Below are 15607 nucleotides of genomic sequence, written 5' to 3'. Positions count from 1 at the left end.
AATTGTTTATATTGCATTTAATCAATATAAACTAGTAAAGTAAAACATACAATATTAGCCTTAGAATGCATTACGTAGGTACTTACTTACAACTGCTACTTACTTTTACCGACACAGACAGGACACCGCCCCCCGCCTGCCTGGGTGAAATGAAACCTTCCAGTTTAGTGACGTAGTTCCTTCTTCGCTTAGATAATGCCATTTTGCTAGCCTTACATGGCGCTGTTATTTTTCGCCTCGTGGAAAAATACTCGTCTGAGCTTTCCTTACTTTGCATGTTGGACGAGACAAGCGCTTTATTTAAGTTGCACCACTCCTCTGGGCCGAGCAAACTATTTTTAGGAAAACGTTACATCTTTTTGTTTAGCTGACGGAATTTGCGCAGTTTTCTTTTCAACAGGCACGTTAGAGCGGTCGTCGTCCGGTGTTGACGGCACAGATCCCCGTCCCAGCAAACAAAGGAGCAGTAATATCGTTGCCCGCTTTTAAGCGCAATCTAAAAGTAGCATTATTGATTAAATCATTTGGATGTAAACTAGCCCCGACGCCGTTTTAGTTTTTTGTATTTGAGAAGTCTTTGTCTCAAGTATAATAAACAGTTTAGCCTGACTCATTCAGTCCTGTTAGCGTCATCGGTTAAGGTTAGCCGATTCTGTGGACAATTAGCGAGCTAACCGCTAGCATTGTTTTGCTTCTGCGAGTAAGTTTTATTTTTGCGGGGAAATGGCTGAGGTGTACATTCGAGTGGCGGAGGAAGAAAATGAGGAGCCCATGGAGATTCCCTCCGAAGACGACGGCACTGTTCTTCTTTCCACCGTGGCGGCTCAGTTTCCTGGGGCTTGCGGCCTGCGGTTCAGGAGCCCCGTGTCTCAGTGCATGAGAGGAGTGCGACTCGTGGAAGGGGTCCTGCACGCGCCAGAAAATGGATGGGGGAATGTCGTGTACGTGGTGAACTATCCAAAAGGTAAGGATTGGTGTTTTTCCTTGTTCTTATTTAAACCTAGAGACTTTATCCGAACAGGTGGGCAGATGTTATTTATAATTCATGAAGTAGCTTCAGGTTACTGAAAATAGATAAGTGACGTGACAAGTGACTTGGTCACGCCCACCAGAGTTCGGGCACTAAATCCATTCATTAAAAAGAGCACCAAAGGATTGATTTTGTTCCTTAAAGTCCTTCTGCCAAACCAAGTACCTATATTGCTGGACTTTGTTTTGAAGGGCATGATTATTTTAACCTTACCATTTGGTGGTGTTTTTGTTTCGCCCGATTCCATTAAGGAACTTTTTAATTAAGATTTAATTAAGAGCTGACTGGGTTTTCACCAAAGGAATATCACCAGAACTGATTTTAAATTATTATTGTTCAAGTGGTGTGCAATTTGTTTTATTAAATGTCAAGGGAAAGAGGGAAATGCATAAACTACTAACTATATAAGAATTTTATATTTTGCATTTTGGTTGTATAGCTTTTAAAATATTAACCCCCCCCATCTTTCCATTTAGACAATAAAAGAAAAATGGATGAAATCGATGCCTCTTCTGCCGTGAAAATGAAGAGGGGCGATATGAAAACATCGGACCTGATTGTATTGGGTCTTCCTTGGAAAACGACCGAACAGGACCTTAAAGACTACTTTAGCACGTTTGGTGAAGTCATCATGGTTCAGGTATTACTTGGATAGTAAAACATTTGCGTTGATTTGCAATTTTTTATTTGTTTTATTTTATTATTTTTGCTGGTGTTTTATTTTTTTCTTCTTTCATAGGTGAAACGGGATGCCAAGACCGGAAACTCTAAAGGATTTGGCTTTGTGAGGTTCACAGAGTATGAAGCTCAGGAAAAGGTGATCTCTCAGCGCCATATGATCGATGGGAGGTGGTGCGACTGCAAGCTCCCTAACTCGAAGGTGAATATGGTAATGCCCATGCATATACCCACACACTATGGGAATCAAAACTAAGCCAATACTGTGGTTAACAATCTGTAATGCTAATGCACCCTCCTTTCCTCTTTACAGCAAGGTCCTGATGAGCCACTAAGAAGCCGCAAAGTGTTTGTAGGCCGTTGCACGGAAGACATGACCACAGATGATCTACGACAGTTCTTTATGCAGTATGGAGAAGTCACAGATGTGTTCATTCCCAAGCCATTCCGTGCTTTTGCCTTTGTTACATTTGCAGATGATCAGGTAACGTATGAAATATGTAGAAGGTATTTCTTTCCTTCTTTATTGGTGTTGCTTGCGTCCACATAATCAAATTTTTTTTCTCCTTTCACAGGTTGCCCAGTCTCTCTGTGGAGAAGACCTTATTATCAAAGGAGTCAGTGTTCACATCTCAAATGCTGAGCCCAAACATGGCAATAGGCAGTTTGATCGCACAGCACGATTCGGAAATGGTTTTGGGGCTCAAGCATTTGGTAGCAGCCGTAGTGGGTTAGGGAGCAGCACTAACAGTAGTCTGGCTAATTTTGGTTCCTTCAGCTTGAACCCTGCCATGATGGCTGCTGCACAGGCTGCTCTGCAGAGTAGTTGGGGTATGATGGGTATGCTGGCTAGCCAGCAGCAGACATCCACCTCAGGCAGCACCTCCAGTGGAACGAGCTCTAGTAGAGACCAGAGTCAGTCTTTCAGTACAGGCAACAGTAACTACGGCACCAGCTCAGCCAGTCTTGGCTGGGGAACAGGGTCAAACTCTACAACCAGTGGTAGTGGGTTTAGCTCAGGTTTTGGGTCCAGCATGGAGTCAAAGTCATCTGGGTGGGGTATGTAAGTTAAGTGTTTGTATGGTAAGTACTGCGAGAAAGACGAGTCATTTCGAAATTTATTTCTGGTGTTGATGCGTATCTGAAAACTTAACACTTTTGCGTGAAGATGTTTTGTACATTTGGAAAAAAATGCTAAAGATTTAATTTAGGAAGTGTTGAAGTGAATTGTTTACCAGGATGTCTGAGAAAAGTGCTATTTTTGATGTCTCATTTGTTTGTATCCATTTCAACTGGATTCTCTAATGCATGTATTGTGAAATGTGATAACCATTTTTGAAAATGCATGAATGTTCGTGGTTCACCATTATCCGGCATTGTCATCGACCTAAAAGGCAATCTTGCATTGGGAAGAATCTGGTTGAAACATAAATGTTTTAAGTGCAACTTTATTTGCAGTCAAGTTCTATGGAAAAGCCTTCATTGAAATCTCTTCTGCAGTTCACCTCTCTTCCATTTCCCTGCGAGGAAGCTCCTCTTTGGCAGCATTCTTGGGGTGATATCGGTATCATTCTCCCTCTTCCCACCTGTAAATGCTATGCCATCAAAGAACGGCTTCACTCCGCATGTTCTAAGAGACGGTGGGTGTTTTCACTTTTATCCACTTTTACATGGAAAGAACAGCGCAACTGACATTTTAAGAACTGATGAGTGCGATTGAGGATGGCTTGTGGCGAAGAGTGAAGCGATGAGTGAGCGAACGGAGAGACGCGTGAAACGGACTGGTTGTGCAGTGAAAGAGCCCAAGTTGACTGCTTTCTGAGTGTGTGAGTGGAAGCTGCAGATGCTACGAGCGCCTCCCCTAACATGGACATTGTTTAATTAGTACTTCAAGATTTTTTTTTTTTTAATCTTTGCAAGTTTTTCCTTATTCTTAAGTATGTCTGTCAAGTGCAGAAATATCGAAATGTAGTGGAATGTTGTGATGAATATTTGTATTGCTTATATTATCTGATTTGAATGCCGTATGGTGTGTGCTTTCATGTTAATGAACTGATCTGTAAGTGTGTACTTGATGTGGATGACACCTGCTGAAGACACTGGGGGACGCGAGTGATGGTGTGCGAACGTGGAGTGGTGTGTCCAATGGTTCCCAGTAGATTTTGTTTGTGAGGTGTTTATAAACATGTCAAATGAAGGGAGTTCTCTAATAAAGTTCATTTGAATAGATGCTTAGTTGATATTACTTGAGTCAAGTTTGTCAAATCAAAAACCATCTAATTCGATTCACACATCTAGGGACTTTGGGCTCTGCTGGTCGAGGTCTCCGTTTGAACCCTGACTGAAGTCTGTTCTGAAGGAAGAAGACGGAAGTTCCAACACTTTCAGTGTGTGGCCTTCTCAGACATGGGGTAGTACCTGTCTTTTTGCTGCTTTTGATGGCTTGTTCGTGAATGATCCCCTTTTTTAAATTATCCACACTTATGAGGTACTGGGAAGGTAAAACAGTCCAGCTCAGCAATGTGGCTTTGCTTTCCTTCAGCAATATTCTCTCTCCCGAATTGGCTATTATACTAGAGCTAATGTCAGGTTTCTGTGCCTTGGAATTGGGGATTTGTTTTAAGAGTCTCACTGAAAAACATGAAGGGAACAGTTTCTGTAGGGTCCCTTTGGCGAATGCTTTAAAAATCAAGTTTAATGTTTCATTCATACATGGTAACAAATCAGGTCAATTGTTACATGCACTAAAATTCAACATCACATTAGCAGATCCTGGGATGGAACTTTTCACTTATTTGCTCCAAATCTTGGCTACATAACTGTTTTGACGGGCACATGTCCCATGAAAGAACTAGGACTTTTGTTGGCTCTTGGCTTTATCAGATACATGTAAGTCAGTCTTCATGTTTATTTGATTGATTGGGCTCAAGTCAGATACCGCAGGCTTGCCTGTGTCCTGTCCTTATTCTCTGCTTTCCTCCTCAGTTTCTGTGTTCTTTCTCTTTGCAGTAGTCTTCTTTTTTAAACTCATGTGCTCCTGGGTCAGTTCGTCACTTTTATTTTGTATGTGGATGGACTGAAATAAATAAAGACAAATTAAACATTAAATTTGCTGTCTGCTGTAGATTATATACGCAATACACAGGTTCAGTAAACAATTATCTGAAATTATTTTAGTGGTTAACATTGGCATGACTACATGTTTGTTGTACTGTAAGTTAACTGTACAGAAATCATGTCACTGAATGTGTTGTTTCTTTGAATAACTCACCAAAGCAGTACTGCGGCGGGCTACAAGTTTCACATCATCTACAGACACTGTGCTTCTTTTAGCATGCCTGAAATGAAATTTGGGATTGGAAGCCACGTGGACATATTTGAATAGCTGCAGTTTGAGTAACAAAGTATTTTTGGTAAAGTTGTTAATATGGTGCTGGGACAAAAAAAAAAAAAAAAGCTTACCTTGCAAAAGCCTCCAGGTCTTTGGCAAATATATCTGTTAAAAACAAAGAGTGAAATGTTGATTTCAGTCTGTTGCAGAACTGCATTAATGTTGACTGTTGTGGATCCTTGGTCCACTTGAGTTAGAATCATTTCAGATTATAACTCCATTCATTTCCATAGATATTGCTCAAAAGTTAAATAAAAATAAGGGAACGTGAGCACAGTATAACAAGGCATATTGCAGTTTTCAGGTAAATGGACCCTTTAGAAGCCATATTACCTTCTTTGATGCAAATGAAAGGGAGAACAGGTTCACTAGAGGTGAAACAAGATGCCCCCAAAAAGGAAATGGTTTTGCAGGTTGTGGCTTTCTTCTTATCCTTATCTGACTGATACATATACGTGCTTCTCGTGATGCCTGTCTACAGCTCTGTCCAGCCCTCCTCCTCTAATAGCCCATCTCCTGGTTTCTCCTCCACACTATGCTTGGAAACAAAACAAATCTTGTGACAGACCATATGGATGTGCTGACCTGGACTGCCTGTGCATCCTAAAAAGGCTGCAGGTGCTGTTTCATGTTCCAGTAATGACAAGGACATCAACGAAAAGCAAAACTATATGTTAAAAATAAATAAACAGAAGAGAAAGAGTGAGAGCGCTGCCTATGGCCACCACCTGTATTGCATTTTTAACTTGATAAACCTAACACACCACAACAAAAGACTACTGTACATGGACCAAACTTGACTCCATTATTGTTTTGACACAATTTTTGAATTCAGTGACAACTCATAATTAAGTAACTGCACTTTATTCCAGGAATGGGGTTTAGGGTAAGCTTAGGAAAAGTGTGTTTCCTGTTCTCTTTCTGAACTCAAGAAACCCAGAGTTTACCTCTGTCTCTTTTCCTTTTTGATGAAATCTAAGGAGTTCTGTAATGTCATTTCATTTCTACAATCCACACCAAAGAGCATATTAGCACACTGAGTTGCAAAAAGTTATATCAGGAAAAAAAGCTGGAATTGTATCCCCATATTTAGACTAAATTTTACATGCTTGCAAATTGTTGATTTAATCTGAGCCTGGAAGGAAAACTATACAGTCTTGATAATGCAAAATAATTTTACATGTGACTGGTCAAATCATATGATATATATATCATATATGTTGAAATATGCTCATTAAAAACGAAGAGTGAAAACAACTACTTGAGTGTAACTGAATTACAAAAAAGAAGCAGCTAAAAACTGAATTTCACAATAATTTCATATGGAAAGGTATATTAAGTTTTCTAAACAATAACTGTATTATGGGTTTAAAAATGCAAAACTGTACATTATGAATCTGCATGATGTTTTATATATCCGTTATTGAAAAATGTGTTCCAACACAGTGAGATAGAGCTGCTGTTAGGTGTTAGGCAGGGTATGTAAATACCGCCACACTTATTTCTTCATAGCATAGATTTAATAATGTGCTGGAAACACAGAGATTTTGGTCCATATTGACATGTTAGCATGATATAGTTGCTGCAGATTTGTCACCTGCACATCATGATGTGATTGTCTTTTTCCACCACATCCCAAAGGTACTGTTGGATTGAGATCTGGTGACTGTGCAGGCTATTTGAGTACAGTGAACTCATTGTCATGTTCAAGAAACCATTTTGAGATGATCTGAGTTTCGTCACATGATGTGTGATTCCTTTGGAAACCAGAATAATGCACTATGTCATACAATGGATATACTATTGGCATAAAAGAGAGGACATGGATATGCAACAATACTAACAGTACTAAGTACTACAATCAGTACTAACAGACTGACAGTTCATTCATTCATTTTCTACTGCTTATCCAGGGCCAGGTAGCAAAAGCAGCAACCTAAGCTGAGAAGCCCAGACCTCCCTCTACCTCAGCTAACCAACTGAACCATTGATACAAGACAGGATAGATCCATGCTTTCATGTTGTTTATGCAAAATCCTGGTCCTGCCATCTGTTCCAGCACAAATTGAGAATAAGCAGACTAGGCAACATTTTTCAAATTTTGTACAATTTTAGTGACTCCATGTGAAATGTAGCTTAAGTTTTCTATTCTTAGCTAGGGATGGGTACCGGTATCCAGTGCCATTATGGCACCGGTTCTGACATAAACGGTAGTACCCAGACCGAAAAGCAGCGCACATTTCGGTGCTTTATTTCTGTGCTTTTTTTTTTTCTTGAGATGTCATACACTTTGGATTCTAGCCAATCATTTTACCTTTCCAAGGATAGTAGGCGGGCCCAGGTATGTACGTTCTTTCAGAGCAGAGCTGCAGATTAAAAATGCCCAAGGCAAAGCAGTTAAAAGTCTGGCTGTACTTCACAGCAAAAGATGCAAACTCAGCAGCCTGCAACAAGTGCTTTAAGCTGATACTGTGCAAAGGAGGTAAAACCTCGAACCTGATGAAACACCTGGCGACACATAGCGTTTTTTTTTTTTTTTAAAAGCTGAGAAATGCACCGTATTTGATAGCTTGCTGCAAGACCTCACACCGTGCACATCTACTGCGGGAGTGGTGCCTGTTATCGGACCCGGAGTTAGCAACATCCCCCAAGAAACCGAAGAGAAGAGTCGTGGCCCCTAGCCCTGCCAGTGTAGCAGAAATGATGACGGATGATGATGGCAGCAGCAGCCATTCTTCTCTGGGCGAGTAGCTTAATGTTGTTTGTGTGTAATTTACGTTGAGGAGGCTAACCACGTTATTACATTAATGCATGTAAGGTGAACTAGCAAACACCGTTGTAGTTACATGCGGCTGTCTTCTTGTTTGACAGAGTGATACCATATATGCCCTATAGCTGCAGAAAAGACAAACATTGTTATCTTTTTACAAAAACAAAAAAAAAACAAAAAAAAAACAAAACAAAACAGCTAAACATGAGAGGTTTTAGGACAAAGTTTGTGTTTTCCATTGTTTAAGCACCGGTTCCAACCAAAGGAGGTATGTTGTATCAACAGAAAAGGCTAACTTGGTTATCATTTTGCAGAAAAAAAGAGACTTCTAAAAATAAAAACGTAAGAGGTTTTTGGACAAAGTTTGTGTTCTCCATTCTTTAATCAAAGGAGCTTGCAAAGAAAAGCGTCTGGACTTCTTTAAGTTACTTGCAGACATTTCACCTCTCATCTGAGAAGCTTCTTCAGTTCTTAGGTCAAATGGTGGGGAGTCCCAGATTAAGTCAGTCCCAGGTGGGGAGTGTCCATTCTTTAAGCACCAGTTAGAGCACCGTTTAAGCACCGGCTCCATTTCAAAAGTACCGGTTTGGCCCCGGTATCGGATAAAACCTAAACGATACCCATCTCTATTCTTAGCTGACAAGAGCGAAAGCTGGTGTGGTATTCTACTGCTGTAGCCCATCTACTTTGATATACTGTGCTGATGCGCTTCTGCATGTTAGTTGAAATGAGGGGGTATTGTGTTATTGTTGCCTTCCTATCACCTCAAAGCGATCTGGCCAACAAAGGGAAATGGGCTTCCTGTATATTTTCTCTTCTTCAGACCATTCTCTATAAACGCTTGAGATGGCTGTGTGCGGAGAAAACAAATCACAGTAGGTTCTGAAACACTCGGAAAACTAACCACATCACGTTTGAAGTCACTTAACCCCTGCAATCTGATTGGCTGATTAGAAATCGGGTATACCTAATAAAGTGGTCAGTGAAAGAATATCCTCATTAGTTGAACACCTACCACACTGTCTGAATGTCGTCTCGGCTATTGCCGCTATAGCTTGTCGGCTGAACGGTCTCCGGTGGTCTTCACCGATCTTCTGGCAGAGACGACCCACTGTATAATGAACTGCAGCTTTTAACCTCTAAAACCGCAAAACACATCACGTTAAAACACATCATAACGGTCCTGTGTAGTAGCTTTCCCAACGTCCCTTTGTGTTAGCTAATATTAGCCAAACAGGCAATCAGTGAAGAGAACTGAAACACTTACCTGGTGAGTTTCCTCTGTATCCACTGACATTTTCAAGCAGAACTGTTGACAAACCAAACCGAAGATTTCCCAGACAACCACAACAAAAAGGAAAGTCACAAACTGAAGATTAACTACTGCTGAAAACACGATATTTAACCTGTAAACTGATTTTTAAGCTATTTGTTCAGAGATAACTGTCTGATAGCTACAAAATTAAACTCGCGGCATAAATGCGTCAACAAACCAACGAGTCCGCCGCTTCTTCTTCAGTGTTTTGCTTCAATTGGTATCCACAGTTTCCGCTTACTGCCCCCTCCTGGTGTTATTAGTCTTTTACATTTCAGTTCACTTCCAACCAGTGTGCTTTGACTGGAAAAAATGACGTCCCCATTGTTTGACTTCCCTAAAGTGAAGCCCAAACGTCTCTATCGCCCCCTGGCGTCTGGCTTCCGTAAAGGCTATTAACTCCACACAGTCAATGTTAGCGTATGGGCCAAGGGGGTTAAGTAAAACACTCAAGTCCACCTCAGATATACATATAACAGACACATTCTTCCATGTTAAGTAGTTTGTGTGGTCAATGGGTCACTTCTCCCAAAAGTCTGATTTTAATTAATAACTTCTAAAATTGTAAAACTGTGGTCTGACAGGGTTATGATGACAGCTTTGATTGATAGCTGTTGTCCCTGAAAATCTTGCTTATCTCAGTTCAGGAACTAAAGCTGTTAAGTTTACTTAAACTACGGGTTAGATGCTTTATTTAATGTTTGTAGAAGATAACAGCAATGATCAATGAAAACATCTTCAAAATGAACCAGCCAACAATTATAAGTAACCCTGGATGATCTTTTTCTGCTCATGACCTCATGAGATTTTGTGATGCATTAAAAGAATGAAAGATAACCCCAACGCTCTTTTTTTCATGTCACAGAAGGAGGAAAATCAAAAAGGCTTTTCTGGAGCACTGATGGTGCTCTCTGTGGACAGCGCCCTCCAGAAAGAAATCGATCAGCTCTCCACCTCCTCCTGAGTAATCACAGTGCACGATCATGCAGTCAAAGGAAGTACATACAAAGTCCAGGGTTTGAATGAGATCTTTCCTCAGCTTGTACTTCAATTGCCAATCAGCTTGAGAAGTCTGACAGTGTGTCATGCTTAATTTCTGCAACTTAGGTCACAGTATTACAGTCATGCTGATCAGTTGGGCAAAACCTCAGAGAGAAATGCTGCATGTGCACACGTTGAAATAGTTTTAAAACGTCTAGTGCTAACATGATGCATGTGTGTTGTCTGTCAGATGGTGCCAACAAGGACACTTCATCAGCGAGCAAGTCTAAACAACATCATGTATTTACTGTACTGGCAGACATGTTTTGGTTCTGTGATGGAAGCCGAAGGGCACCGTTGCTAAAAGTTAATACCTCCCCCCACTTTACTATAAAACAATCATTTCTTTCATACGTCCACTTCTTTCCTTTATCTTTTTATAAAAGTTATTTAACCTCCCTCTACTTTTACTGCTTTTTTTAAAGCAGAGAAATTTAATCTCAACATCTGTTAACACCATGTTTTAGAAAGTGAGAAAGCTTGCCATTTTCATTATGGCAACATGAAATGAATCTGTATGCGGAAAGACTAGCATTTCGTTTGATAAATATCTACAAAGGTAGCTTTAAATTCCTAAGAAAGCTTTAGTATAAAACACTTTAGGATTGTGGAAAGTGTTTTGTGCATCATTCTAAAATATAAAAATGGAAAAGATATAGTTTTTGTTGTGTTATGATGTCAGTTAACGAGACAATAAACACACAATGCACTTCATTTTGAGAGTTTAATCACATAGTCCTTTTATAAATTTGTTTGCAGACTTGATCCCCACAAGTGAGCTCCTGAAAAAAAGAAAAAAAAAAATTGTAATTGAAGATCAGTTTTAAAAGGGTAATACAAACAACAAACAAACAAACAACAGCAGGAGTTCAATGAATGGCATCAGTGTTCAGAGGGAGCAGCATTTTCATTTGTATGGTTACAGTTGTACACATGTACAATCACAGGATTGTGAATGTTATAAGTTAAAATATTAACAGGGACACCAGCATAAAGTTCAGTCATACCAGATGAAGTTCATCTCCCTCAAGCCAGTGAGCCCACCCTCGGTTTCTCTTTTCTCCTTTTTGGACACACACCAGCTTTTCATTTTCCCAGTTGACCACAGACTGTTAGAGTAACATAAAAAAAATAAAATAAATAAAAAATGATAAACTACACAGTTTCCCCAATACTTAAACATAAATGGAGTTTACACTTTGTAAAGAGGCTGATTTTGTTTTGCACCACTGATCACAAATCTAATAGCGAGCTTTATAACTGGAGGTTACATTTTGGTAACATTTTTACCTTACAGGTGCGGTTGTCCATTCCTTTCGTTACCTCCTCGAACTCCTCTCCGGTCTTGAATGAACACTCGTAGTTTCTTAAACTACTGAGTGTCTGAATTGTGAAGCAATGTCCGTCCTGCTTAATCACTTTCTGAGGCTTCAACATAGAAGCAATCTTGCGCGTTGCAAAATCAACACCTGCATGTCAAAATGAGAGGGATAAGTGACAACACTTTCTACAAAATGTTTACACTCCAAAAAGAGTAAAAACTATAACCTGCCATATATACATTTTACGTACACCCAAGTTCAAGAACTCTAAAACAACTAAATATGAGGTTTTCTACTCATCTCATTTTCTGCACGCAGTCTTCCAATTTGCTTTAAAAAGGGTGAAACTTACCAAGTGCAACCATGTAGCCCTCAAAATTGACATTGCTGACCATGTTCCATGTCCCACTGAGGTTGGCAGGCATTTTGGATGTTAGGTGGCCTCTTTGGAAGACGCAACAGCAGAATTTCAAGAGTGGAAGGATGCGAAGTTGTTGGGTGGGCTCTTTTTATTGTGTGTCAAATGTGGGGTAAGGGTGATGCGTTGCTTATGCTCTAGTTAATTTGGGCACATACGCAGGAGGGTGGAGCAAGACTTTTGAAATAATGTGAGGAAACTATCCTGTTCCACGACGCAAGGTTTTTTATTTTAATTTTAATATACTCAGTTTTATCCGTACTTTTACGTGGGCTTTGTACTAAAAGAGGACTTGTGCGCAGATGTGATAATAGCGTAAAAAGCTCGAGGTAATTAAATCTGTAAGCATGCACACCTGGAGTCAGTGTTTCTTTATGAATCGTAGTTTGTGTGGAGAGGATCGGCCTCACATCCAGCCCTGTATCCGCCCAGTTTCTACCATACATGGTCGATGCTAACCTCATGAATAGAAAGTTACTGATCACTGCTTATTTCTCTGTGCCAGTGCAGCCGCCATGAGTCAGTATAATGCAGTAAGCGATTAAACCCAGTAGCCAAGTATCAGAAGTTCAGGCCTGTGCATTCCGGGAGTGGGTGAGGGGGTAAAAGTGATGGCGAAAGGGCGCTGAAGAAATCTCATACAATTTCAGAGTGTTAGCGAGTTTTAACAAAAATAATTTATAAGCGTCTAAAATGTTAAAACCAACTTTAAAAAAATTTAAGCATAACTTATTGGGGCAAATGTTCTGAGTTCAAGGAGTAAAAAGTGCAGGCTTGGACAGGATGAAATACAATCCTTCCTCTGGTCAACAAGGGCGTTTGGCACTTTAATACAACACGTGCCAGGGACAGTGTTACAGTTACATACGCGTCTGGATGTGCAGCATCCATGTTTCTTTACTTGCTGGTCTTCATGGCATATCACAGCAGCAGATGGATACCAAAGAATCAGAGATTAAGATTGTAAGTACTCTCATACATAAAGATTTCAGAATGACTTTCTGTTTACTATGACCTTAATCTATTTTCCATCACTTCCCCCTTCACAGTCAACTACTGAATGTACTGTTCATCACAATTGTTCTGGTTCCTCAGTTCTACGTGATGGGAAGGTAAGTGGGACGCAGGCAATGGCATCATGCCATACAGCCCGCAGGTTACTCGTACAAGAAGGAACATGAAGTTAACAATGGTTTCTATTTTGGTTAAAGGCCCAAATCCTCAAGATACTGCAGGCAGCCCCTTCTGAACAACCTGTCAGCCTCAGTTGCTCTGTCCTTGATGGCTTCAGGTAAGTCTCCTCAGCTCAGCAGTCCCAAAGCAGATACTCTAACAGCATTTACACAGGTTTAATAGGAACAGTGATTGTTTTTTTTCAAGGTTTTGCAGTGATATTCACACTGACAGACCCAGTTCATCAGAGCTTGTGGGCTGCCTACCATGTGTTTGGTCTACTGTCATGTGGCCAAGGTTTGTGCACTACTATCCTGACTCTGACAGCAGCAGCATGTGTAAGAAAAAAAAAAAAAGCAATATTAGCCAGTTCAACCCCTCAAAAAAACTCCTGCAGCATATCAATGATTTCTATGTACGCTATGTTCACAGGCCAAAACCACCCCTGAGCTGTACTACATGTCCCTTGTCCTAACAGTGGTCTCTGCTATCAGTACAGGTGAAAGACAACTCTCCCTTTCTCTTGCACACTGGAGAATTCATTCATTCATAAAATCTTCATTTCGAAGGACTAACACCTGCTTCTGTCCGTTCAGGTTTTTTCATGGTCAGAGGAGGACTGTGGCTAACCAACAGGCACTCTGTGACAGATCCAAGCAGAAACAATGAGTTATAAAACACTCCAGCTGTCCCACAATGATATGTGACACTACACATGTAAAGAATTCATGAGGGCTCCTTGCCACCAGCAGCTTGTAATTTTAAACCAGGAGAAAGAAAAAGGGAAAGTGAGTTAATCCAGCTCACTTTTTTTTTTAATGCACACTTCAGAAAAGCAGCTGTTGATTTTCTTTTTGCACCGAGGAAATGTATTTCATGTAACAATTTATTACTAAAAAAATAATATTTCATACAGTAGATTTGACATGATTACAAGCAATGGTGTGACTGTAAATTCTGAACTGGATTTTTATCTTATTACTGAAGCTACAATAAAGAAATTCTAGCATGAAAACTAAAATTACATTTGTTGATTTAAAGCCAAGGTGTTCAGGAACCCCTCATCTAAATGTTTTAATATAAAGTAACTGTAAGAATTACTTTCATATAAAAAAAAAAAAAAAAAGACAAGTGCAACTTCCAGTTCTTTTTAATTTTCTTATTATAGACTGTATTGACAGACTCCCAAACATCATTTCATATGTTACATATCCATTCAATACAAATCACTTTGTAAAATTCTCAAATATAAAGCAGGAGGAAAGATATAAAAGTATGAAGAAGAAATCAAATCACTTCAAAAATGCAGTGATGCAGAGGAAATCAGACTAAACTGCTGTGGCTTACTACAACAGAAAATCTGTGTTGCATCATATGAAATACAATAATGTATAATGTTGATTTACACTTGCCTTCAACCACAGTGTTTAACAATTTCTTTCTGGACCACCGCCCAATGAAAGACTTAGATTACTGATGCCCTTAATTAACGGTATCTGTAATTAACACAATCATTTTTTTGTTTCCTGCAATGTTAACACACCAGTATGCACAAGCTCTTTAATCAAAATAATTTTAATGCTAAATATATGTATTCATCTGTTAATTTTTACATTTAATGCTTAAAAGAAAGCAGAAAAAAACCAGTAAACTTTGCAAATTATTATTTTTGATGAAGATGCCAAATTGCAGTTATTTACTTTCATTCATGGAGAGAAAATTGTTATAGAGACTGAATGTTAATTTGAATAATTGATATATTTCTGACTTCTCACAATTCAGTTTCCCAGCTGAAATTTGGAAATTAACTGTAAATTCAGTTAATCGTTTGCCTATTAAATACATTTTTTCTGTATTGTCTTGTTTTTAAATGGCAGGTGCTACTAAATTTGTTAAACACCGTATTCACAACAGACTAATATAGCTAAAGAGATGACGGATGTGTTTAGCATGTTTTCTTACTTTGTTCCTTATCTTGAGGCACAAAGACAACACCACTGCTGACACTTAGTGGAATTGAGCTTTTATTTAAAGATGGTCTTCAATAAAGAAACCAAAAATATGATGTAGTGTTAATGTTGTTTTCAATCATTTTGACTCAAAAGCACCTCCAGGTCACATTAATAGAAGAAAAATGTGATCCGAGTATGGGAATGTGATTATCTCTTTAGTAAAACACATATTTTACATCACCTGATTGTGTATGTATGGCAGTACCACTCCACAGAATAAAACATTCATCCAATAAGAGCAGATTATACAGTAAACTGGATATCTTTAAATTCACCTGAGATCAGTTATAATTCACACATACAAACACCTTAATTCATCCGTGTGTTGTAACTGTCTTCCAGCAACACAACAATCGTCTGCGCTGTGTAGTTTGCAAAGGAAACTTCATATATTCCTCTAGATTCCCACTCACTTCACACTTAGACTTAAATGATCAAAAATCTTCATATGCATTTC

The 15607-nt window shown here is 39.3% G+C and overlaps 3 protein-coding genes across 6 annotated transcripts; 1 reads left to right on the top strand and 2 right to left on the bottom strand.

The window, feature by feature from the left end:
* The first annotated feature begins 166 nt into the window (after nt 1–166).
* On the top strand, nt 167–4661 carry tardbpb (TAR DNA binding protein b). 3 transcript variants are annotated; one of them, XR_001290248.1, is made up of 6 exons: nt 167–964; nt 1507–1670; nt 1770–1919; nt 2022–2192; nt 2284–3348; nt 4007–4661. XR_001290248.1 is itself a non-coding variant. In XM_005724542.1 (5 exons), the coding sequence occupies exons 1-5, from the start codon at nt 724–726 to the stop codon at nt 2773–2775; spliced, it is 1209 nt and encodes a 402-aa protein (XP_005724599.1). In that variant the 5' UTR covers nt 167–723; the 3' UTR covers nt 2776–3943. The 3 variants fall into 3 exon arrangements, 2 of the variants coding, with proteins under 2 accessions (XP_005724599.1, XP_013764068.1); XM_005724542.1 differs by lacking the exon at nt 4007–4661 and having other exon boundaries at nt 1770–1910; nt 2284–3943; XM_013908614.1 differs by lacking the exon at nt 4007–4661 and having other exon boundaries at nt 2284–3943.
* cenps (centromere protein S) lies at nt 4386–9563 on the bottom strand. Of its 2 annotated transcripts, XM_005724544.1 has the most exons (6): nt 9363–9563; nt 9137–9178; nt 8885–9008; nt 5171–5204; nt 4980–5046; nt 4386–4784 (listed from the first exon to the last, which is right to left on the bottom strand). In XM_005724544.1, exons 2-6 carry the CDS (start codon nt 9164–9166, stop codon nt 4671–4673), a joined length of 369 nt encoding a protein of 122 aa, XP_005724601.1. In that variant the 5' UTR covers nt 9167–9178; nt 9363–9563; the 3' UTR covers nt 4386–4670. The 2 variants fall into 2 exon arrangements, with proteins under 2 accessions (XP_005724601.1, XP_005724602.1); XM_005724545.1 differs by lacking the exons at nt 8885–9008; nt 9137–9178; nt 9363–9563 and adding an exon at nt 5433–5596.
* A 1372-nt stretch (nt 9564–10935) lies between these two features.
* rbp7b (retinol binding protein 7b, cellular) lies at nt 10936–12068 on the bottom strand. The gene is made up of 4 exons (XM_005724541.2): nt 11900–12068; nt 11516–11694; nt 11233–11334; nt 10936–11007 (listed from the first exon to the last, which is right to left on the bottom strand). The coding sequence occupies exons 1-4, from the start codon at nt 11970–11972 to the stop codon at nt 10954–10956; spliced, it is 408 nt and encodes a 135-aa protein (XP_005724598.1). The 5' UTR covers nt 11973–12068; the 3' UTR covers nt 10936–10953.
* Nucleotides 12069–15607: the final 3539 nt, after the last annotated feature.

Source organism: Pundamilia nyererei, unplaced genomic scaffold (genome assembly GCF_000239375.1).
Source record: "Pundamilia nyererei isolate P.nyererei 1_Seehausen unplaced genomic scaffold, PunNye1.0 scaffold00012, whole genome shotgun sequence".
Taxonomy (NCBI): Eukaryota; Metazoa; Chordata; class Actinopteri; order Cichliformes; family Cichlidae; genus Pundamilia; species Pundamilia nyererei.
This window is presented reverse-complemented; position numbering and strand designations above follow the sequence as displayed.

Excerpts from the sequence above, each read along its gene's own strand:
- tardbpb (XM_013908614.1), top strand. The coding sequence starts at position 724 with ATGGCTGAGGTGTACATTCGAGTGGCGGAGGAAGAAAATGAGGAGCCC. Across the intron at positions 965-1,506 it reads CGTGGTGAACTATCCAAAAG|ACAATAAAAGAAAAATGGAT; the intron begins GTAAGGATTGGT and ends CTTTCCATTTAG. Across the intron at positions 2,193-2,283 it reads TTACATTTGCAGATGATCAG|GTTGCCCAGTCTCTCTGTGG; the intron begins GTAACGTATGAA and ends CTCCTTTCACAG.
- cenps (XM_005724544.1), bottom strand. The coding sequence starts at position 9,166 with ATGTCAGTGGATACAGAGGAAACTCACCAG. Across the intron at positions 9,009-9,136 it reads ATACAGAGGAAACTCACCAG|AGGTTAAAAGCTGCAGTTCA; the intron begins GTAAGTGTTTCA and ends TTGCGGTTTTAG. Across the intron at positions 4,785-4,979 it reads CCCGCCGCAGTACTGCTTTG|TCCATCCACATACAAAATAA; the intron begins GTGAGTTATTCA and ends TATTTATTTCAG.
- rbp7b (XM_005724541.2), bottom strand. The coding sequence starts at position 11,972 with ATGCCTGCCAACCTCAGTGGGACATGGAACATGGTCAGCAATGTCAAT. Across the intron at positions 11,335-11,515 it reads TGGACAACCGCACCTGTAAG|TCTGTGGTCAACTGGGAAAA; the intron begins GTAAAAATGTTA and ends TTACTCTAACAG. Across the intron at positions 11,008-11,232 it reads AGGGAGATGAACTTCATCTG|GAGCTCACTTGTGGGGATCA; the intron begins GTATGACTGAAC and ends TCTTTTTTTCAG.